Here is a 24,521-nt window from a genome sequence, read left to right on the forward strand (position 1 = left end):
GTCCACCGGAGCTGCGGGACCGGCGACTGCCAAAGCGCCCCCCGCGGCGTGCCCCCCTGCTTGGGGTGGCACAATTCCTAGAGCTGCCCCTGTTCAGGTGGCTGTACTAGTTATAGAGAAAGATTAATTAAGATTGGAAAAGTAATCTCTTAAATTTATCTAAAAGTTTAAAATAAGCTATCCTGGGGTGGCTTGTGGGAAGGACCAAAAACTGGAGCGACTTCCACTTGATTACCCTTAATAATCTGTCTTTCCAAGGCAGGCAGATATAAGGCATTGCCATAAAGCACCATACAAAGAGTTGAGAAGCCATAAGCATTTTCCCCGCCGTGGTTTCCCTTAGTTTCTGATCTCTGAGGGAAAGCACGCAAATAATTTATTCAAAAACATTTAAAGTGTAGAAAATTACTTCATTGAAGGCCAACACCACTCTCATGCCTAATAGAACTTTTTTCATATTATATTAATTTCTTTGTTTGCCTCTTGACTATATTCCTGCAGTATGATAATACAGTATTGTCCACAGTATGTAAATCAGGGGTATTCAAAAAGGGAAATGATTCAAAATGAAACCAAGATATTGGTCACTTTGAATGAGATTCAAAAAGGGAAATGATTCAAAATGAAACCAAGATATTGGTCACTTTGAATGAGAACAAATCTCATGCTTAATATGCAGATATTTGTTCTTACTCATCACATACCTACAGCAGCAGCTGCCTTCATCTTATTTCTTACATATGTATGACTGGCTGGGTTGTCTCCTACTAAAATCACAGTGAGATGAGGTCTCCTGTTCCCAAGGGACATCCATGATTCTACATCCCTCTGGACTTCTTTATAGACTTGTTTAGCAAGCTGAGTCCCTGAGATAATGGTTGCTTCATCACTATAAAGACAAAGATACAAATTCAAGCGTTAAAAACCTACCATCTTAAGTCAAAAATGTCACATTCAAAATACCTAAAATACTCAGATCTCCTGTATTATATATTTACAAATGTTGGGGCCAATGGAGATTGACCTGCTGTTTGAATAATGTATAAATGATAGTATGAAGTTCAAGTGTGGCATGCCAGATGCTTTCTAAACATAAAGAAGTGGACGGTCCTGCGTCCAGAGAACCCCCACACATACAAAAGGGAGCTCAGCCACCTGTGTGGCACTATTGCCCCACTTTCCTCAGACACCCCGCTGGCTGCATCATGTTAATGCCCAGAAGTCCATGGGATTGGGGGCAGAGTCTGGGGATAAAGTCCAAGGGAATCCGATTGGAGATATCTGCCCTTAAAACCTTCCTGTAGCTCTTCCCCACCCCACACAAAGTAGGGGATACTGCTGCTCCATACTTAGTTTAAGGCTATAACTGTCCTGATATTTACAATATAATCCCTTTTATCAGATCTAGGTGGTGCCATTTCTTTGCTTTCCCAGGGCCTACTTGAGATAAGGCATTTGGTGAGAACAAGCCGGTGGAAGCTCAATCTAGATCAGGGATCGGCAACCTTTGGCATGTGGCCCGCCAGGGTAAGCCCTCTGGCGAGCTAGGATGGTTTGTTTACCTGCAGCGTCCACAGGTTCGGCCAATCGCAGCTCCCACTGGCCGCGATTCGCCACTCCAGGCCAATGGGGGCTGTGAGAAGCAGCGGCCAGCACATCCCTTGGCCTGCGCCACTTCCCGCAGCCCCCATTGGCCTGGAGCGGTGAACCACGGCAAGTAGGACCTGCAATCAGCCAAATCTGCAGATGCAGCAGGTAAACAAACCAGCCCAGCCCTCCAGAGGGCTTACCCTGGTGGGCCACATGCCAAAGGTTGCCGATCCCTGATCTAGATAAAAGCAGGGATGTTATTTCACAGGATGAAGCAACTCAAGGAACTGAAATCCGACAGGCATTGGGAATGCTCCACTTACAAGAACAATTAGCTCATCAGTTTCTCCAAATTTATAAAGGTAAACATTGTTGATGCAAGATAAGATTTAAAAAAATAAATAAAGCTAGGTCACAGAGTAGTTAGTTCTAAGGTCTCTCCTAAATAGGTAAGGCCTTGTCTACACTACAAAGTTTTGTCGAAAAAGTGATATCGACACTCAAAAAAAATCGACATAATAAAAATAGGAAAGTCATGTTCACACTAGCTCCCTGTGTCAGCAGATCGCGTCCGCAGTGGGGGCACTATCATCGACACTGGGAACAATGCATTGTGGCTATCTATCCTACAGTCCAGCTCGACACCTTCTGTCGCTAGGTGTTGTGGGATGGCAGTGCAGATTGCGGCACATCTTGGGACCGGGCTCAATGTCCCATGATGCATTGCTTTCTGTCCCCACACTCAATGGGCTTCCAGCTTTCTTTCATGGCATTTTTGCAATGGCCCTTCTTTTCTGTGCCCCCAGCATCTTTGTGAGAAGGGATGGATCCCACCCTGCTTTCTTATGCTCTGTTAACTGCCATGAAGACATCACAGATGGCAGTGCAGTTAACTGTGAAGTTCCTAACTGAAGAAGACTCACAGACACCTGACATGCTGCGTGATATGGATAGGAGCAACTTTAGATTGCTTTTGGCACTCACAGAACAGCTGCATAGGGTAGACTGTTGCTTTTTGGCTCGAGAAACAAGCACTGAATGGTGGGATCGTATTGTGGGATGTGGGATCACAAGCAGTGGCTACAGAACTTTTGGATGTGGAAAGCCACCTTCCTGGAACTGTGTGCGGAGCTTGTCCCCACACTCCGGTACAAAGACACCAGAATGAGAGCTGCCCTATCAGTAGACAAACATGTGGGAATCGCTGTGTGGAAGCTACCAGTTGGTCGCAAATCCATGTGGAGTGGGGAAGTTGACCATTGGGGCTGCATTAATACAAATGTGTAGGGCAATAAATCACATCTTGCTATGAAGGACCGTGACTTTGGGAAATGTGCGTGAAATAGTGGACAGCTTTGCAGAAATGGGTTTCCCTAACTGTGGAGGGGCAATAGACGGCACACATATTCCAAATTTGGCACCAGACCACGTTGCGAAGGAGTACATCAAAAGGAAGGGTTACTTCTCCATGGCATTGCAGGCACTTGTAGATCACTGTGGGTGTTTCACTGACATCAACACGGGGTGGTCTGGGAAGGTGCATGACGCACACATCTTCAGGAACACCAGCCTGTACAAAAAGCAACAAGCGGGGACTTTCTTTCCAAACCAGAAGATTACAGTGGAGGTTGTTGAAATGCCCATAGTGATCCTGGGAGACCTGGCATACCCCTTACAGACATGGCTCGTGAAACCTTACACAGGACATCTGGACAGCAGTAATGAGTGGTTCAACAGCAGATTGAGTAGGTACCAGATGACAGTTGAATGTGGCAGATTAAAGGCACACTGGCAATGCCTTTATGGCAGGTTAGACCTTATTCATTCATTCATGCCCGTCACCCCAACCGGGGTATGGGCCGCCAACCACAGATCTCCAGAGTCTTCTATCCTGGGCCATCCATTCGCTGGGCTCAGGTAGGTATTTTTTTTTTTTGCTATCAACCTGAAGGTCGCGCCCAGTCTCATGCCTAGCTCTGTGCTGCGTCGCCGCTGACTGACACATGGTCCTCACGCCCCCACGTTGATGGTGCCGTCCTCTCCCTCCTCCTAGAAAGGTGAGTGATCTGCTTGGGCTCTCTTCTTCACACACCACACCGCGCAGCGTCTTCGAGTTGAAGACCTTAATGAGGATAATATTCCCATGGTCATAGCAGCGTGCTGTCCTTGCATAATCCCTGTGAAGCTAAGGGTGAAAGTTTGCTTAGGGGTGGAGTGTTGAGGCAGACTGCTTGGCTGCTGATTTTGAGCAGCCAGATAGCAGGACTATCAGAGGAGCCCAGAGGGGGGCAATTCAAATCACGGAGGCTTTGGGCAACACTTTGAAAATAAGAACCAGTGATGTGTATTTCTGTGATTGGTGCTTCAACATTACATTACACATAGTTTTCCTAGGAAGCAATGGTGACATCTGGGGCCTTACATTCCAATAAGCACATGATTAACATGCCTGTGCATGTATTGGTAGTGCCTGCTATCTCAATTTGTAGGAAACAAATAAAGATGAGTTACCATTCAAAAATGTTGCTTTATTGTACAAGAAACACCACACACAATCACACAGAGATGCTTGGTGGGAAAGGACGTACCTGGGAAGGGCAGACCTTCACAGCTGTGTGCAAGTCCAGCTACCATTTTGAAAGTTGTCCGACGGGGTGAAGGGGAAACCGAGAAGTCCCAGAAAGGATGGTGTGGGCGGAGTTGGGGGGGGCATGGAAAAGAGTTCTGAATGTGCTACAGGGGAGGGCGGGCTCAGATCTGCTTAGTCTGCAGCGTTATTTCAGCATCTGCGTTTGCTCCTCCATTACTTTAATCATCCACTTAGTTGCATCCTTAAACTCCTGATTCTCTTTTCTCTCCTGCTGTTTGGCTTCCCAGCACTCCTTGCATTCCCTTTTCTTTGCACTGGAGCAGTGCAGTACCTCCTGGAATGTCTTATTTGCTGTGTCTTTGGGCGCTTTCTTATCTGGCAGAGACACTCCGCTGGGGTGTGTGGGGTGTTCCTGAAGGCCACATCTGCCAAAGCACAAGGGACAATGCATAGACGTGGGATTGCTAAATTCACACACAGCACTGAAACATTTCAGTTAAATACACTTTTTGCAACATAACAATCACTTTCTCACTGACTCTTGGCAGGCACAAATCTCTGCAAAGCATGGTGAGTGTTGGCGGGGTTGGGGGAAGTGCTCCACATGGGGAAAAGAGGACACACTCTGCAAGGGTTGTGGTGCAACCGACTAGGAAAAAAATTCCAAAATTCTCCCCCACTTCTCCACAGGCCGGGGTCATTGTAGCAGATGTCTCACTGCTAAGGGTAAGCAGGGAAACAAGGGTACATCTATTCCATGCTCATGGCTTCCGCCCTACCCCCTACACTGCTCGCCTATGTGCCACTTTGGTCCCTGCACAAGTGATTGCCGAATGGCATGGTAAAGTTTCCTACAAAGCTGCACTGCCATGGAACTTTTAGCAGAGGATTGCCAAGTACCTCCAGTAAACTTCCCTGGAGATGTCTCTGGAGGATTCCCATGAGATCATGGCATGCATCAACACCCTGTTCCGCCATAATGATTACCTACACAGGGAAATGTCCAGCATACAGAAACACAGACAGCCTCCCACATTTCTATACCCTGAACCCACCTCCACACTACACAAATCACAGCCATCTCCTCTCCTGCTTCTTGATCACCAGAGAGCAACTGCTGAGACTGGCTAGACACCTCCGGAGCGGAGAACAGTTCCTGGCTGCCTGCCCCACTGGGAGCTCCACATCGTTGTCTAACTCCATCTCTTCATCAATAACTTGGTCCTCCGGGTTAGGTCCTCTTTCCGCCACCTCCAGGCCCGCTGAAGTACCTACCGGGCTCATGGCAGCAGAGGTGGGGTCGCCCCCGAGGATAGCATCCAGATCCTTATATCCTGATTAGATCCAACAGCTCCACAATGATCCAAGCAGGAGAGTGTTTGGTGTGATAACCTGACATGGTCACCTGGGAAGATGTGATGAGACCTCTCCATGCTGAGCCAGCAGGGAATAGAATTTCAAAAATTCCTGGGGCTTCTATGGGGGAGAGATGGATGGTTGTTTACGTGGCTGCAGGACAGTGGAGTTCAAACTGATGACCAGAGTGGTCACGATGGGCATTGTGGGACACCTCCTGGAGGCCAATTAAAGTGATGAAATTAAGCATGGTGTCTACACTGGCACTTTGTCAAGAAAAATGTAGAGGAAAAAGACATAAGTCTCTTGTTGGGGTGGTTGTATTTTGTCTCCAAAACCGGGCATTTTTCCCGACAATAGTCGCATCGCAGTGTGTATGCATTCACTGTTTTGGCAGTTTTTGTCGACAAAACTTGGTAGTGTAGACAAGGCCTAAGAATCAGAGGCAGAGTAAGCGAGTTCTAAACACTGTATTGTTAGTAGCCAGTATGCTATATATTGTTAGAGATACAGACCGAAGAAACTTTGAGGACTTTTGTACCATTTTACAGCTTCACTCTCCCTCTTTCACACATCCAACAACTAGAGGTCAGATGACTTCTATAACTATGAATAACATTTTAAAAAATAAATTATTTCTCTCTTAGAAGGGAGTTAGCACTTTCAAAGCTGATGCAAAGTATTGCAGTTCATAAAGGCAGCAACTCCCCAACCTTTACGGCTCAATCCTGTACATTTTACATAGCCAAAACTCTCACTGATTTCAAGAGGTGCATGAGGAAAATGGGATCTGCATTTTATAAGCAGGAGCAACATTAAAAACTTGTCCACCATGCCATTCAGTTGTCCCTGATTGTAATAGAAATGCTTCGTTTTATATACAATATTGCCTGTCCTACAATTACCTTGTAGTAAATTAGTCATCAAAATTGTCAGATCGTGAATCTGAGGTTATAGATAATATTAGCAGTTCCACATTGTTTAAGTATCTAGTAATCTTAGTTTGTTCTTTTCCTTATTTAGGGTCTTTCTTCTACAGTGTTTCACATTTGGGCCAGCCGGTTGCAGGTTACGTTATCCAGATCAGGCACTTGTTAACCTTTTATGCTTATATTCCAGCCTATTACTTTTTCACAGAAAAGCTAAAGTGTGTGACTTTCAGATATTAGAAAATTCATTTTTGCTGTGTCAGGCAATGCAAATATATAAAGCAATACAATTGTTAATCAAAGAGAAAACTTGACTCATTTATCTGGTTTGGAACAAGATGTTCTGCATGACCCAATCAATCAAAGACCACCGTTATATGTAAAAATGAAACAAAATGGGAAATTATAACCTCTGTCTTTGCTTAAATTGCATCAGGCCAGGTCTGCCTTCCTAGCAAAATATCAAACTGTCCCCTCCTTACACCAATCTCTTCTTACAACACTACTTTATTATTTCAGAAATCTGTGCACCCACTTTAATATTAATGTGGGCTGTTGTCTGAATGGACCTCAGAATGAAAATTAACTGTGGTCTCACCAGACAGATACAGGGGGCCAAACTAATCCACCAAATACAGAACTGCAGGGAAACACAGCCCATATTTTTTTCTAACTAGAGAATCTTTCACTCTTGTCATGTTGCCACTGTAAAATTACTGTAGCTCTGGAAAAAAAAGAGCATAGATTCTTGGAACCACTTTCAACCAAGAACTCCAAAATTCGACTTCCCACATGTCTGGGCAACAGAAATTACAGGAACTTTCATTCTCAAACTCTCTAAAATCTGCCACTATTCACTCCCCTATATTTTATATATATTTAAGTAGTAAGTACACCTTGAACTGTACTTGAAAATAGGAGTATGGACTATGGAGTACAGCTTAATAGGCATCCTGCTAGAAGCACCGCTAAGCAAGTGAGCAGCTGAATTCCTCACTAGCTGCAGTTTTTGAGTAAACTTTAACTTTCTTTCTCAGTCTTATTATAACTACTTTTAACCTTAACTGCCACTCTTATGCTGCTGATACTTAACTGAACTTATATTTCAGCTGCTTCTTTACCAACTCCTTCCTGTTGACTTTCTTGTCTCAAAGTGAGTTTGCAGCTCTCTCTCAACATCCCTCAGTTAACTGTTTGAAAATGGAAGTCATTCACTTGGACAAGAGCATCCTCAGGAGCAATTCCATCTTCTCCATCCAGATCTCCCATTTGACTCTCCTGTCTGTACCCACCCTGTTTTCCCTGACTCTGTTTTCCAGTCTCACCTGTCTGACATATGTAAATATATGACATATTAGCTCTGCGCCAACACTGCCTGCATACAGCATAACCCTGCTTGGACTACCCCTCCTCTGAAGTTACGTGTTTATCTCCTCGAATATTTCAACTCCTTGTCTTTTCTCACATTCCAAGGAAAATCAAGGAAGCCAAGCATGATAAATATATATATTTAATATTGTTTCTAGACAGGAATAGTATATCTTTTTATATTAAATTATGTCTATTATGTCTGACTGCATGTTTATAGATAACATAAATCTTACTTTCAGAGGTTTAAATAAGATATATATGAAGTGCCAAGTACCAGTGGACGTGTCAACTCCTCCTGCGAAACACAGAACTGCACAGTGGAGGGTACCAGTGTTCTATTCTTACACACAGCATCAGGAGAACTGCTGGTGGGCCACAGATCCATGACACAAGGATCAGAATACTATAGGAAGCTTGCTCCCACTTTTCTAGATAGGAAGCAGGATTATGAGCAAGACACCTCCCATTCACACATCTTGCTTCCTTCTTCTGAAAGGATATAGTTTTGTGTCTATACATACGCACATGCACACACTGCAAGGGACCAAGCCCTGCTTTGAACTGAGTTCAGTTTAGAATAAGTGAATTTTATGTGAGTAACAAGATTAACTTTGTTTAGAAAGTATTTTTTACGAAAAGGTGTAATACTACCAACCCAGAAGGTGTCCTTGAAAGGTCAGTGTTTGGTATAAACATCCTAGTGAGAACAAACTCCATTTATTCCATAGCCAAGCCAATAAAATTATAAATATGTATAAGCTCAAATGAAACCACTAATATACAGCTGTTCTTTTTCTTTAATTCAAAAGGTGGCTTTAGCCGTTTTCTCCCACAATATTTTGTAGTGGGAAACACTATCCTTCCTTAACTATGATACTAGAGATAGGAGACAGATGTAATTTCACACTTCTCAGTTATATACATGCCCTTATTTACCCTTCCTATGGTTCCCTCTCGTCTTGCATGTTATATGCTTTGGCTATTACAATACTTTGGCTCTGATCTATCCTTTTCTGCACTTGTTATGCCAATTAAATATTGATAGTCACCCGCGTTGGGCAATACTGTGTGTATTTAATCTGCTCTTTAAAACATATTATCATAGTGTATATAAGTGAAATCATGTTATTCTCATTTAGCCTCCTAGTTTTCACTGTAATTGTATTATCAAAGGACTAATTTTCTTAATCCTACATATACAGTCTAACCTTCTAAAACATCTAAGAGCAAGCTTGAATCCTTAAAGAGTAACGCCAGCCCCATGGCACAGGTCTAAAAGAGCTGACATCACTTAAGTCTGACCTTACACACAACAAAATATTTAGGACTCTCTAACATTCATCAAGCTGAAATCGGTGGTATAAACTAATATGGTTTAGAGCATGAAGTGCCCAATTAAAAATGCAATGGATCAATACAGTGCATTGACTTTGGTCAAGAACAAATGTTATGCCAATATATTGTGGCTGAGAGGTAATATATATTTCTTAGAAGATAGGATATATACCTACTTTGTGTTCCTTCTAAATATAATATAAAGCAAATCATACAAGCATAAGCCAGAGCTAATTGTCAATGGTAACAGCTCATAAAAGAAGGTAGCTTTTTCAATGTATTTTAACAACCGAATGGAGGGCTGTTCCTACCTAGTGGTGCATTTTGCTGAAATCATTGACATTCAAAATATCATCAATGCTTTAAGCAAGAAAGATAATCTTCAAGAAAACCTAAACACATTAAGGGAGTGAACTATCAAACAGCTGATAGATTTTAATACTTCACACTTCTTTTAAGAGCGGAGATGGATTACTTAAAAACTACAATACAAAAACTATAACATGCAGGGTAGAATACTGGAATATCCTGGCAATGAAAGGAAGGTTTCAAGTTAGCACTAATATGAAAATGGACACAATTTGTTCAGTTAAAGCACAGAAGGTCAAAAGGATTCCAAGCTACATCAGAAGATGTAAATAAACATAAGCAAAAGTAGAAAAATTATACCATTGTAGAAGGCCATGGCAAAGCCCACCTGGAATACCATGCCCGGTTTCAGGCATATTACTTCTGCAACTATGTAGAAATTCTGGAGAAAAGTCCAAAGCTGATGAAAACTCAAACAGTAGTGACGGCCTTATCTTTGATAGGCTTCTATAAATCGAAGATAAGACTATTGAGGGAGGGAGATCTTATGGCTGTTTATGGAAATGGTCTTTACAACCCAAGAAGCATGCCACTGCAGATTCCCACGATATGGGGAAAGTAGAAATGTTAAAAAATTTTTTTTTAATTTTGTATAGATGAAAAGGTTTCAGCCCTTTTTCTTGTGAAGATAAACTTTAAAATGCAAATCAATGTAAAGCAATCATTAGGCCTTTGGGGAATGGAGCATTAAAGGCTATTTTCACACTCCGTATGTAAAAAGAGCCTGTTAAGTTGTAGGTTTCACCTCCCTTCAAAAACAAACCTAATCTTGCTAAATCTTCCCAAAACCCTTAGGCTGGTCCCTTTGTAAATACATACATTTTGGAGGGGTAGGAAAATAAATACTTTCGCCAGTCTATCTAAAATTGCTATAGCTGGATGGGTCTGCTTAAACTCAGCAACCAAAACAAGAAGACACGTGGACATGTGTAGAAAACAAACATAAGCATGCACTAAAGCAGTCTTGCACATTCTTTAAGAAAATGCAACAACCCATACACTGAATCTTCTCTCTCACCTTTACCAAGATGGTAAGGCTACTATAGAATATATTGTGGTCAGGTATGTAAAATAAGTCCCAAGTGAGCAGACAGGCCAAATTTTTCAGGCTGCGTTAAATACATAGAGAACATTTTCCATCGTAGAGGTTATTCAAGTGTTCTGAATTTTTAACCTCCAAATGTCATTGCAGAAAGCCCCTTAATCAAGTTTGAAAAAAAGAAATAAAAGGATTACTAGAAAACCAGTGTCTTATTGGGGTATAAAGAGCATTACATGCTATGATGATTATTTACATGTAGGGGATTAAATTTTAAAATTATCGAAAATTCCTGTTTGTCCCCAAAGTGGTTCTTCCATGTAGTCTTTAATTTATAAATGTAAATTATTTTAAGGATGCTGAAATTATTTTATTAGCAGTTATAGAGATAAAACGGATCTTTATCAGAAAACATATGTGACTTTGTAAGTCTCACTTTGTAAAGTAAGTAACAGTGAGCTAATAACATTTTACTTAAAACATTATTTGTACCTAGGAAAATGCAAGTGAACTATAACACTACACATAGCTCACTTTTAAGTACTTCTTGCTGAGCACTTCTGCGGAAACAGATGGCAGCTATTTGATATGCATCTCTATTTTAAAGGAAACTCTCAGTTTGAAACTGGCTATGTAAAAGGATTAAGTTTTATTTTGCTAATTATTAAACTTTGCGACTAAGGACACTAAGTTTTAGTTATCTGTATTAATTAGGGTGATAGAACTCTGTATTATCAATGAAGCTATTATTGATTACTCCCTCTGGATCTGATTGTGAACCCTTTACTCACTCATGACTCATTGAAGTTGTGAATCAAACCCATCAGGTGAAATCTTGACCCCATTTGAAGGCAATGGGAGTTTTACAATTGATTTCAAAGCGGCCAGGATTTCACCTCTTGTGTTTAGCATGGTCCTTGGGACCCAAACATCTTATTTTTACTGCATTTATTTATGTATTTCCACTATGCCAAGCAGAACTCTGGCGTTATCGTACCATTCAGTAGCGTGCCTTTGAGATCATAGCTACACTCTCCAGTTTTGAAACTGTTTGCTTGACTGGCTTTAACATTAGAGTTTTAACACTATGTTAATATATTGCATTTTTATGTTCTTTAGCCTTAGCCATATTATAGTTTACAAAATCTTAGCACAACTGTCATCAATACAAATTCCCTGAAGAGCAAAGCCTAACATTTTACTCATCCAGAAATCTAACATCACAACTACCATATTATTCCCAGACTATTAAAAATGTCTCCCTAATCCACTGGACCAGTTATAAAATGAAAAGATACATGGGGTGACACAACAAGAGCCAAAATGTAGATAGTTCTCTGGCACAAATCAGTGTCCGGTGCAGCAGTTCACTGTTTGCTATGCCTATAGTTGTTCTCTGGAAATACAACAACCTGAAGAAACCTCTTTCCAGAAGGAGAAAAGATAAATAATATAGATTTGGGGCTTGCCTCCTCTTCATATATACTACTCTTGTCAAAATAATTACAGGCTGCCTCTTTTTTCTTGCAGACTACTCCATCTTCTTCCTTTACTGGCCAAACAGCCAGCAATTTTTTTGCCCAATTTCCACTTGTGCTTAAATTATTTCAAATCAAGGTAAGGAGAAAGAAATAATTGTTATGCGTAGACTATCATATTAATTCTTTAAGTAGTACAGATATTAAATGCTTTGGGGCTATTCATAAACACTTATTCTCTTTATGTTTTATTCAGAAAAATAGAATGCACATTGACAGAATATGAATATATTTTCACAATTAGCCATATTTGCCACATGTGTTGAGACATCTCAGTTACACAAACAAGAACTCCTGAGACTACTATAGTAGATATACAATGGAGATTTTTTTTTAAAAGGTATAACATCAAATTTATTTATTTCAACATTTAAAAAAGGAATAGACTTGTACATGTCAAGTATTAGTGCAGTAGAGTAATAAATTCTTCATTTGTAGGTTAACTTTGTTAGGCCTGAATAAAGATGTAGCATTTTGTTAAAGAATGTATCCAGTGCTATGTAATAAAAAAAATATTAGGGCTCTCTAAGAGCACTGTGATGATGATTTTTTTCTTTCAGTGTTTACCAGTTACAAGTAAAAAAAAAAAGCCAGTGAGCATCTAATGCAAATTATATTAATTAATTAATATGTAATAATTCCTTTTTTTGCCTAAATCAAAAAAAAGTCTAAAGTTTTTTTATATTTTTAGTGCCCATTGCCTGGTAGACTTCTGTTTCTGTCTTTCAGATAATCATCAGAGAACACTGATGCTTGAACAGCATTCACACAACCACATTTTTTGCTGCACACTACACATTCTGTTTTCTATTCTGTTCTTCTCTGTATTGTGGTGTCTGTCTGTTGCCAAAAATGTGAAAATTATTTTTTTTTTTGGATGGTCTGATTTTAAAAAAAGCAATGTTGTTGGATTAATGTTGGATTGTTTTTTGTTCAGAATACAAAGTGTTTGGAAAGTGTTTGGAAATGTCATAAAAAGTGAAAATACATTTTCCTGAATTATTTACCGAGACATCTGGGACATTAGACCCCTGGTATACCTAACTGATTTATAGTCAGTGCCCCCAGACCAATGAACTGTTACCCTGAAGGCGATTTGAAGCCGTCTGCAAAAACTGAAAAAACCCGAAACTGCCAGCCCTGCCAAGTTAGTTTTGTTGTCCCAAGAGTCCCCCCGGTGGGATAGGGAGGGAGGGGGGGGAGGCCTGAATAATGAATAAAGAAAAAGCACAAAAACCTGATATGAGTGAACTGAATGTTTCATTTAACTTTATAAAGCGCAATACCAATAATGGCTATTATAATGAGATTTTTCTACTTAAATTTCTTATCAGTGCTTTGTTATTTGATAATCTGTATTTCTATTTAAGCTTTGTTTGACAAAAATGGATATGGGACATTATGAAAAGAACAACTGGGAGTGAAATCTTGGCCCTCTTGAAGTCAATGGCAAAACTCACATTGACTTCATTGAGGTCAAGTATCAGGGGGTAGCCGTATTAGTCTGTAGCCACAAAAACAACACAGAGTCCGGGGGCACTTTTAAGACTAACAGTCTTAATTTAATAAATAATATATTATTATTCTCTTCACATGTCAGTATATAATGCCTGCATCTGTAATTTTCACTCCATGCATCTGAAGAAGTGGGTTTTTTACCCATGAAAGCTTATGCCCAAATAAATCTGTTAGTCTTTAAGGTGCCACCAGACTCTTCATTGAGGTCAGAATTTCATCCTAGACCTCCAGGCTTGATGTGCAAGTCTAATGCATCTTGGAAAAGTATATTAGTCTGATTTGCACAAAATGTGTGGCTATAACTTCAGTAAAAAGCTATATAGAAAATATGCTGATTTTGATGGTAAAGAAAAGCATGTTAAAGGAAAAATGCTGGCTGTTAATTTCTACTTTCTTATTCGATTTAGTAAAATAAATTGCTCATGTTTTGTTGTGACAGCGATCAATGCTTTTTTTTTTTGAGAGGAGAGGCTAACCACTCTATACGTTCAATACAAAACCACCACCCAATTTCTTGTGCAAATAAACATATAACTGTTAAAAATCACCTATGCAAAATGTAGTTTGACATTTATAACGAGTTTTAAAAAGGGACACTGTCAAAGTTTTTAGATTCAAAATTTTGACCAATTTTAAATTGATGTCTGATGAGTACAGTCCTCTGAATTCATTTTTTAAGCTTATTATTTGATCAAACAATAAATGTATTTAAAGGAAGCAATATTTCTTCAAGTCGCCTAAAACCAGTATTGTGCTCCTTCTCTACTAGAGCAACACTTAAATTGCTTCCCCAAAGTAACACCAATTGAGTACATGTCTACAGACAGGAAGATGTTTTGGCATGACAATAAGACACTAAAATAACATGAAAATTGTTGATGATTCAAGATATAGGAAAAATATAGATACAGATGTTTAGACTTCTAAGAAGATTAAGCGCAATTAAACACAATTTAGGGTAAAATTAATATTAAGGATTATTTTAAAATATTACTTGGCAGTGTCCCTTTAATTATTTAAAAAAAAAAAAAGGTCTAGGGAGGGCATATGGGGGAAAGCAGACAGTGGTGAATTCTGGAAGATGGAATCTCTTCTCTCTGCTGGTCCTAGAAGAGAAAAGAGAAACCAATAAGAATAAACACACTGCCTTGTATCCACCCCAGCCTTGTCCCACAACTCAACATCATGCCATTCACAACCTGACACTACTTCTTCATGACACTCTTTTGTATGAATTATATTATATTAAGAAATATATCACTTTTATCAGTATAACATTCTGGAAATTCCTATTATGAGAATTTTTTTCACCATATCTAAACTGCAAATTTTTACTATCACTTCTAAGCCTCCTGTTAATATCTACCAGCTTGCTGAAAATTATTATTTGAGACTACAGTAGTACGGGCAGAAATTGTGAATCAGTTCCTGGGCATCCATATGGATATAAAAATCAGAAGATAATGCCACCATTTAATATTTAGGCAAAAATATACTCCTTCCAAAGTAAATGTTTTCCATCTTGTGCATTTCTCTTAAGATTAGTCTATATTCTTTCACATCTGCAGCAAACATTCTAAAAAAGTGTAAAATACCAGTTACATTGAAAGCAAAGATCACGTAATGTAAATTCTATTTTTCATCTTTAATATGAGGCTTTCAACCATTTATTTGCTCACTAGCTATCCACAGAATCTTATAGAGTACATTCTCTAATTCTGTAACTGCTATTAATGATAAAATGAGTTTTTACATACTTTAAAGGAGGTGGTGACAAGTACTACTTTGGTATATCTTTTATAGTGACACACACACACAAAAGTTGGCCTAATACAAAAACATTCCAAATAAGTTCATTTCCTAATTCAAGAGACCATCAGGAACAAGAATTCTCTAAAGTAAAACAAGCATGGACTGCTTCTAAAAAAAAAAAAATTGAGATATTTCTGAATTCATATAGGATGATTGTTTTGCATGAGACATCTCTAATTTATTCTTCCATAGAAAGCCAACTATCCAGGGATTCCCTATATAATTAATTTGAATGCTCTTTTATAACAGCCGGCAAATACTGCTACTTTTGGCATTTGGACTAGCAAATGCCGGGAAATTATTTCAATTGCCCATTTAATCATAATGGATTCTGTCTAGAAGGTATTGTTGAAACAGAAGAACAAATTGAAAATTCTAATATTTTGCCATCTCTCCCTTTGGCACCCTGATACTCTCAAACTACTTTCCTTCTATTGTGAATTATGCTATTGGTAAGAACAGTTTATATGGCTTTTCATCAAGGAATGGGATTTAAACCATTTTTTAAAGCATAAAAAAGCCCAGCTTAAACCTTTTCCCCTACTTGCCTACTCAGGTCAAAATCTAGACAACTTACTCCAAATAAAGCAAAATTAATATATGTACTTAAACTACTAAGGGCTGGTCCACACTAAGAAGCGGGGTCGAACTAGGGTACGCAAATTCAGCTACGTGAATAGCGTAGCTGAATTCGAAGTACCCTAGTTCGAACTACTCACCCGTCCAGACACCGCGGAATCGAAGTCCACGGCTCCAAGGTCGACTCCGCCACCGCCGTTTGCAGTGGTGGAGTACCGGCGTCGACCGCGGCGCTTCCGGAGTTCGAACTATCCCATCCAGATTAGACGCGATAGTTCGAACTCCGAGAAGTCGAACTCACCGTGTCGACCCGGCTGGTAAGTGTAGACTAGCCCTAAGTCATGAAACAAAATATCAGTACTTCAGAAAAACAAACATGAGATTGCGCTTCTGTGCACTGAACAAGTCAATGAGAATAACAGTTGAAGAAAAACCTTTTTGCTTAGACCATGTCTACTTGGGCAAGTTCAGCCAGCTATATTTAACATAGTTTTATTAGTGTAACGCCCCTATGTGGATGTTCTTATTCCAGGTTTCAGAGTAGCAGCCGTGTTAGTCTGTATTTGCAAAAAGAACAGGAGTACTTGTGACACCTTATAGTATACGAGTGGCTTTTTTCAGTTTATCTTAAACTCCTTCCCAAGCAACATAAATTAAAACAAAAAAGACACTCTTATGCCAGAATAAGAATGTCTACACAAGGCGATTATACTCTGTTTAAACTCTCAGTTTAGGTTACACCACATGTTTTTGTTCCCTCTATATACAAAGCCCCAATAACTGAGCTCTGAGAAAGCCCAGCAGGGAAATAATGTGGTCTTATGTTTCTGAAGCTTGTATAAATTTACTATAGTATATACAGTGAATGTTTCTTCATAATAAATGCAGTAACTGATAAAGTATAACAAAGATAAAGTTGCCTAGCATCAGTTTCAGAGGATCATAGAAATACTACAAACCCAGGAGATCACATGGTCCATTACATCCTGTCCCTTTCAATCCCTGATATCCCAATGCCCCTAAGATCAATACACTCAAAACTATGTGATTTGCTGAATTCATTATCATAGAAGCAACTATTTTTGGCAGATCTGGAAAAGGATAACAGCAAAAAGCATCACACATCCAAAAAGCTAGTCATATAAAAAGGCAATGTTTTTTGACATCCATCTCAGGAACAATGGGATCAGTTCTCTCCAATATTTTCTAGAACAATAAAAGAAGAGAGATTCGGGTGGACATTTACTTAATGTTGTCACAGTAGTGCTGGCGGATTGTTTCCTTTTAGAATTAGTGAAGAGCAAATAGTATTGCATCCATGTAGGATATTTTTCATGATGTACATAAAGTCCAACGTTACTAATATTTATCTTGGAACAGACTCTTTAGATAAAAAAGGGTCTCTGGTAAGAGACTGACTAAAATCCCCTCTTCCATATCCAACAGGAGCAAAGAATTGTCATACCATGATACCAAGAGTACTTATGCATTAAGTTAGCAAACCAGCAGGCGAGCACATTAAATTATATGTTACACAGTCGAGGTGAGAGACTTGACAAGGCTTTTTGTTCATTGCTGTGATAAATTGAACAAACTTCCCACAAAAAATAATTTAGTCCTTTTTTGTACGATGTTCTTGAACAAACGATGCTAAAATACAATGCATCCATCTACAATATCTTTTGTTTCTTTTTATCATATCGCATACAAAAGGACAAACATGCCACAATATTATATTGTATTTGTATAAAGAAGAACACTATTTAACAAAGTGAAAATATTAGATTGTGGGCTATTAACACAGAAACAATTCTGGACCCAGAACAAATGGTAGCAAAAGGAGGCTCTTGGTCAAATAAAAGCTTTTAATAATACAAATCAATTTCCAAGTACCCCTCCCAGGAGCAATTAAGGTTCAAAACATGTTTATAGTGTTTGCTTCTGGGCATTAAGGATTTTCTTGGGTTTCAATAAACCCATTAACAGGTCCATTTTCAGAATAAATATTTTGCAATTCTATCTCCCTCATTCAATCTGTCTGAACGGCTTGTGACACTGGTCTACATTTAAAATTTAGATCTACATAGCTACGTTGGTGAGGGCTATGAAAAATCCACAGTGGGTAGCTATGCCAATCTAATTGCCAATGTAGACATAGCTAGTTAAAACAGAAAAATGCAAACTGTTGACCTGGCTACCGCCATTTGGGAAGATGCTGTTCCTACATCAATGGAAAAAACTCTTCTGTCACTGTAGGCTGTGTCTACACAATTGGGTTATGCCAGCACAGCTAAAATAAAATAATAATAATTGGAGATAGATAATCTCCAATAATCTCCTAGAACTGGAAGGGACCTTGAAAAGTCATCAAGTCCAGGCCCCTGCCTTCACTAGCAGGACCAATTTTTGCTCCAGATCACTAAGTGACCCCCTCAAGGATTGAACTCGCAACCCTGGGTTTAGCACCCCAATGCTCAAACCACTGAGCTATCCCTCTGCCCAACGTAGCTATGCCAATACAGTCCCTGTAGCATATACCTACCCAAAGACTGTACGGAGAGATTAATCAGGAGTTCAACTGCCAAATGTAGGTGCTTACATAGGTGCCCAGCTCCTATACTTTAGCTCTCAGTCAGGCAACTCATATGATTTCATTGCGAGTCTGGCAATGTTTGTAGTTTTGCTTAAAGCTCCACCTGCTGGAGTCAGAGGATTGCATGCAAATCTCAGCTTTCAGTGGGGGGAAAAAAATGTGGCCCCCACGGTTGCAGAGCAAGGCTAGAAGAGAGGACGTGAGGGAATCCTTGAGGGGCAGAACCCAGATGGCTAAGAGACAGACTTGCGTTATTTTGGAAAGAAAATCTTATGATTTCCAGGCAGAATCTCAGGATTTCCCAGGCCTGGCTAAGGATTTTTGCACACCTGGGCTTGGCACTAACCCGGGGCACAGCCAGAGCCCTGTTGGCTGATACCTAGGGGCGGTCTGGAAGGGCAGACACCCATTTCCATACCCAAACATGGGGGCTGGGCATCTCATGGGGGTGCTCAACGTCACAACTGGGGGTCACGTGGTCTTGAAGCTCCCCTCCCCCCGGCCCTCAAGAGGGGCTGAATGGGCACAGGGGTAGGAGCCCTGAGGCCGGGGCTGCCCCAGGTGGCCGAGCCCCGCCGCGCGCGCTGCCCCTCCGAACGTTCGCGGGGGCGCCGTTAGCATCGAATTCCAGCCGTTAACCGCCGCCCCCCCTCAGCCGCTAACGGGGAGGGCAGCCAGGGGCGCCCACATCCAGCCCCCTCTCCGCGCCCGGGAGGCGGCTCTGCGCGGGGGAAACGACCCCCTCCCCCGTACCTGGCGGCTCTGCGCGGGGAGCAGCTGCTGCTGCTGCAGCCGGCGGGCGGGGGTCGCCATCTCCGCAGACGCAGCAGGCAGGAGCGGAGCGGGGAGACGCCACCGGCCGCCGCCATGTCCGCTCCTCATCCCCGCCGCACCCAGGGAGCCCGGGCCCCGCCTCCCTTCCACACCCGAGGCGCCGCAGAGCGGGCAGCCCGGGGAGCCGCGCAGGTGTCGGTGTAAGGCGGGAGCCCAGGGTCGGCGGCCGGTCACAGCCAGGTAGGGCTGTGGGAGCTGCAGGCCCGTCAGGGCGGCAAGTGCCCTGGCCCCAGGTGTGCCCGTGGGCAGGTCGGCTCGGCGCCAAGCCGCAGAGGTACTTAGGCCCCGCCCTAACTCCCATTGACAGCAGTAGGAGACCAGGGCCGGCCAGAGGATTCAGGGGGCCTGGGGTCTTTGGCGGCGGGGGCCCCGCTTCAGCAGTAATTCGGTGGCAGGGGGTCCTTCTGCTCCCTGGACCCGCTGCCAAAGTGTCCTGAAGACCCGCGGCGGGAGCCCCCCACCACCAAATTACCGCCGAAGACCCAGCACTTTGGCGGCGGGTCCTGCTTCAGTGGTAATTTGGAGGTGGCGGGGGGTGTCCTTCCACCCCAGCGAGGAAGGACCCCCCCCCGCCGCCGAAGACCCGGAGCGGAAGAAGCTCTGGGGGCCCAGGCCCCGTGAGAGTTTTCCGGGGCCCTCGGAGCGAGTGAAGGACCCCGCTCAATCTCTCGTGGGGGCCTGGGGCAAATCACTCCATTTGCCCCCCCCCGGTCGGCCCTGAAGGAGACAGGCACCTCTGGGCCTCAGCTCTGCACCTCCGATGGCCTAACCACACCTCCCTACCCAGGGGTGCCAGAGAATAAACGCCCTAAGGATTGGCAGGTGTACTGCAGCAGTGGGGCCATGGGCAGCCTAGGCCCCAGATAGCTGAGCTCAGGGAGTGTGTTTATGCTGCAGTTAAACACCTGTGGCTGGCCCCTCTCAGCTGGTTCCGGCTCCTGGGGTTACAAAATTGCAGTGTAGAGCAGGGGTGGCCAACGTGCAGCTCTGGAGCCACACGCAGCTCTTCAGAAGTTAATATGCGGCTCCTTGTACAGGCACCCACTCCGGGGCTGGCGCTACAGACGCCAACTTTCCAATGTGCCGGGGGTACTCACTGCTCAACCCTTGGCTCTGCACAGGCCCTGCCCCAACTCCACAGCTTCATGCCCCCTTCCTTGAGCCTGCAGTGCCCAGAGCCTCCTGCATGCCACAAAACAGCTGATTGGGAGGTGGGGGAGGGAGAGGGAGGTGCTGATCTGTGGGGCTGCCAGTGGGTGGGAGGCACTGGGAGTGGGGCGGGGGAAACTGTTGGGAAGCTGCTGATGTATTACTGTGACTCTTTGGCAATGTACATTGGTAAATTCGGGCTACTTCTCAGGCTCAGGTTGGTCACACCTGGTGTAGAGGTTCAGGCTCTGCAAGGGTCCCAGAGGCCAGGCTCCAGCCCAAGTGCAAACATCCACACTGCAATGTTAGAGCCTTGCAGCCCGAGTCAGACACGGGTCTGCTGCAGGTGTTTTATTGACATGTAGACATATCCTAAGGGTAGGTCTATACTTACCCGCTGGGTTGACGCGTAGAGTTCGACTTCTTGGAGTTTGAACTATCGCATGTAATCTAGACGCGATAGTTCGAACTCCGAACACGCTCCCGTCAACTCCGGAACTCCACCACCGCGAACGGCGGTGGCGGAGTCGACGGGGGAGCCGCGGACTTCGATCCTGTGGCGTCTAGACGAGTGAGTAGCTCGAACTAAGGTAGTTTGACTTCAGGTACGCTATTCGCGTAGCTGAAGTTGCGTACCTTAGTTCGACCTCCTCCCCCCCCTTAGTGTAGACCAGGCCTAAGTGACAGGAGGATCAGAAAGAGGTGTAAAATTACTGTTCAAAACCACCCACCTCAGACATATGCTACAAAACCTTTGATCCGCACTGGGGAAACATCCTTCCAAAGCCAGGGTATCATCTGAACTACTCAGACTCTGCTGGCCTGCAATCGTAGAAATGTATGGCTGAAAAGGGCATTCAGATCCCAGATGTCATCTAGTCTAGTCCCCTGCATTGTTTTAACAGGATGAAATACTCAGGCAGGATCAGAATAAAAACAGACGATATGTCTGTATCGCAGACCTGACAGAACAAGTGCTAGCTGGGTAGTAGCCTCCAGCACACCATGGCCCTGCTGTGCTTAGTGATGTCATACATGTTGCCAGCTATTAATAAAATGCTATTTGTTAGCAAACTTGTAAGTCATAAAAGCTTATACATGCTCCTGCAGTGTTTAATAATGGTAGCAAGCTAAGGATATAAAAAAAATTGGAAGAACATTTAAAATTGTGGTATAAAGAACAAGTTCCAGGATCTTGTGCAAAAATGAGTGTCCTAACAAAAGAGGCAGGGATCACCACTGCTAAAATCTTATGAGAAATAACCTTAAAAATTATAAAACAAGGAAGGGGTTTCATTTCCTATCATTGAAAGAAGGGGGAGCAGCATATTCTCACATTGTGATATCTAATAATACATGTATCAGAGGGGTAGCCATGTTAGTCCGGATCTGTAAAAAGCAACAGAGTCCTTTGGCACCTTATAGACCAGGGGTCGGTAACCTTTCAGAAGTGGTGTGCCGAGTCTTAATTTATTCACTCTAATTTAAGGTTTCGCGTGCCAGTAATACATTTTAACATTTCTAGAAGATCTCTTTCTATAAGTCTATAATATATAACTAAACTCTTGTTGTATGTAAAGTAAATAAGGCTTTTAAAATGTTTAAGAAGCTTAATTTAAAATTAAATTAAAATGCAGAGCTCCCTGGACTGGTGGCCAGGCAGTGTGAGTGCCACTGAAAATCAGCTCGTGTGCCGCCTTCGGCGCGCGTGCCATAGGTTGCCTACCCCTGTTATAGGCTAACAAATGTATTGGAGCATAAGCTTTCGTGGGTGAATACCAGAACACTCTGTTGCTAAAAATACATGTTTATGTACAATGCACAGATACACAAGGATGTCTAATAGCCACTTATATACTGAGACTGTGTTTACGTAGGTCCTTAGAAATTACACTTGTCTGCATCTTAGTACATAGTGCCTCACTCACTGATGATTTAAATGTATCTTCATTATATACAAACCTGGTATTTTTATTTCTGCATTTCTTATTGTTCTAAGTTAATAATGTCTACACTATGAAATTAAATCAATTTTATAGAAGTTGATTTTTAGAAATCGATTTTATACAGTCAATTGTGTATGTCCCCACTAAGTGCATTAAGTCGGTAGAGTGTATCCTCACTACTGTGGCTAGCATCAACTTACAGAGCAGTGCACAGTGGGTAGCTATCTCACAGTTCCTGCAGTCTCTGCTGCCCATTGGAATTCTGGGTTAAGCTCCCAATGCCTGATGGGGCAAAAACATTGTTGCAGGTGGTTTTGTGTACATTTCGTCAGTCGCCCCTCCGTCCGTGAAAGCAACGACTCTCAGTCATTTTGTGCCTTTTTTCCTGGGTTACCCATGCAGACGCCATACCACGGCAAGCATGGAGCCCATTCAGCTCACCATCACACACTTTAAAAGCTCGCTGGTGCTGTTTGCTGACTAGGTCAGACCTCAGTGCAACGAACATTCCCATTGTTATTGCAGCTTGCTGTGTGCTCCATAATATCTGTGAGAGTAAGAGGGAGATGTTTATGGCGGGGTGGGATGCCTGGTGTCCAATTTTGAGCAGCCAGACACCAAGGCGATTAAAAGAGCACAGCAAGGCGCGCTGCACATGAGAGAGGTTTTGAAAATCATTTTCATGACTGGCCAGGCTATGGTCTGACAGTTGTGTGTGTTTCTCCTTGATGCAAACCCGCCCCCTTTGTTGATTTTAATTCCCTGTAAGCCAACCACCCTCCCCCCTTTGAAATAAAGTAACTAGTGTTTTGAAACCATGCATTCTTTCTTTAATAATTAAAAAATTTAGATAACAGACAAGGTAGCCTGGGTGAGGTGCGGGAGGAAGGAAGGACACGGCCACATGGGGATGCTGACCCTAAATCTTAATGATGACACTTTATTAACTATTTAACTGAATATTAACTATTTCATTACTGATCATTTTAGCAGATAGAATGGGAAAGGGAGTGAGAGAAACACATGGGGGAAACTTGGAGTTGTTGAAGGGAGAAAAATTCAGAGAAGAGAAAGTAGGAGAGAGAGACAGACAGGAAAAGCGGAGACAAAGAAAGCAGGATGGGGAAAGAAGAGAACGAATGGGCAGAAAAAGGCAGTGGTCCTAAAGGTGAGCATTAGAAATGGTTGACATTTTTCAAAGGAAAAGTTTTTTCATCAAAAAACCCTTTTTTATAAAATGAAAATGGTGTGAAATCCCTTTATTTTAATTGTCAACATTTTCATGCTTTTATATAAATTTTTTCAAGTGTTATCAAAGTGATTACAAAAAGATTTCATTCACTAAAAACTTTTTTGTAAATTGGCAAAAAAAAAAAGGTAACCATTCCATTCATGGTTTCTATAACATCTTCAATCAATTTTTTAAATTACAAAATGAAAATTTGTAAGAAAATAAAAAATGGTTAATTTCAAACCTTGTAAAATGGAAACAACTGGCATTTTTCATGACCCCCCCCCCCCGCCCACGTTTTCAAACTACTCTAGTCAGCATATTTTCCCACTAAGTGATGCTCAATGCAACTATAAGGTACATAGTGTATCAATTAACTTTTGTGCAAGCTTCTCTTTGACATCAGTAGGAGTTCTGCTATGAATATCCCACCCCATAGGCCATGAATAAAAATGGAATTATGCCCTTCCCACAGTATGAGCTTGAAACCCTTTTACTTGATTATCGTCTCCCCTGCTCCCTCCTGGCTCTGCTACAGACTTCCTGTGTGACCTTGGGCAAGTAATTTAATCTATCCTATCCCTCACTTCCCCATCTATAAAATGGGAATAATACTTTCCTTCCCCCCAGAGAGTTTGTGAAGATAAAATCCATTAATGATTGTGAGGCACTGAGATACTATGGTGCCAAGACCATATAAATACATATAGACCAGGGGTCAGCAATCTTTCAGAAGTGGTGT

At 42.0% G+C, this 24,521-nt stretch overlaps 1 protein-coding gene and 1 long non-coding RNA gene across 3 annotated transcripts in view; one reads left to right on the forward strand and one right to left on the reverse strand.

Moving 5' to 3' along the window:
• Nucleotides 1-19,667, reverse strand: part of MTHFD2L (methylenetetrahydrofolate dehydrogenase (NADP+ dependent) 2 like) — a 72,163-nt gene extending 52,496 nt beyond the window's left edge. The window contains exons 1-2 of the mRNA XM_039539210.1: nt 19,373-19,667; nt 705-889 (exon numbers count right to left, since the gene is read on the reverse strand). Of these exons, the coding sequence (XP_039395144.1) occupies nt 705-889; nt 19,373-19,488 (301 nt within the window). The 5' untranslated portion in view covers nt 19,489-19,667. The remainder of the gene's footprint in view (nt 1-704; nt 890-19,372) is intronic.
• LOC120405570 overlaps nt 19,502-24,521 on the forward strand; it is a 40,346-nt gene continuing 35,326 nt past the window's right edge. The window contains exon 1 of one of the 2 annotated variants that reach the window (XR_005598681.1): nt 19,502-19,727. This is a non-coding gene — a long non-coding RNA (uncharacterized LOC120405570). The remainder of the gene's footprint in view (nt 19,728-24,521) is intronic. The other variant, XR_005598682.1, reaches the window with a different exon arrangement.

The sequence above is a fragment of the Mauremys reevesii genome, linkage group 5 (genome assembly GCF_016161935.1).
Source record: "Mauremys reevesii isolate NIE-2019 linkage group 5, ASM1616193v1, whole genome shotgun sequence".
In the NCBI taxonomy this organism is placed as follows: domain Eukaryota; kingdom Metazoa; phylum Chordata; order Testudines; family Geoemydidae; genus Mauremys; species Mauremys reevesii.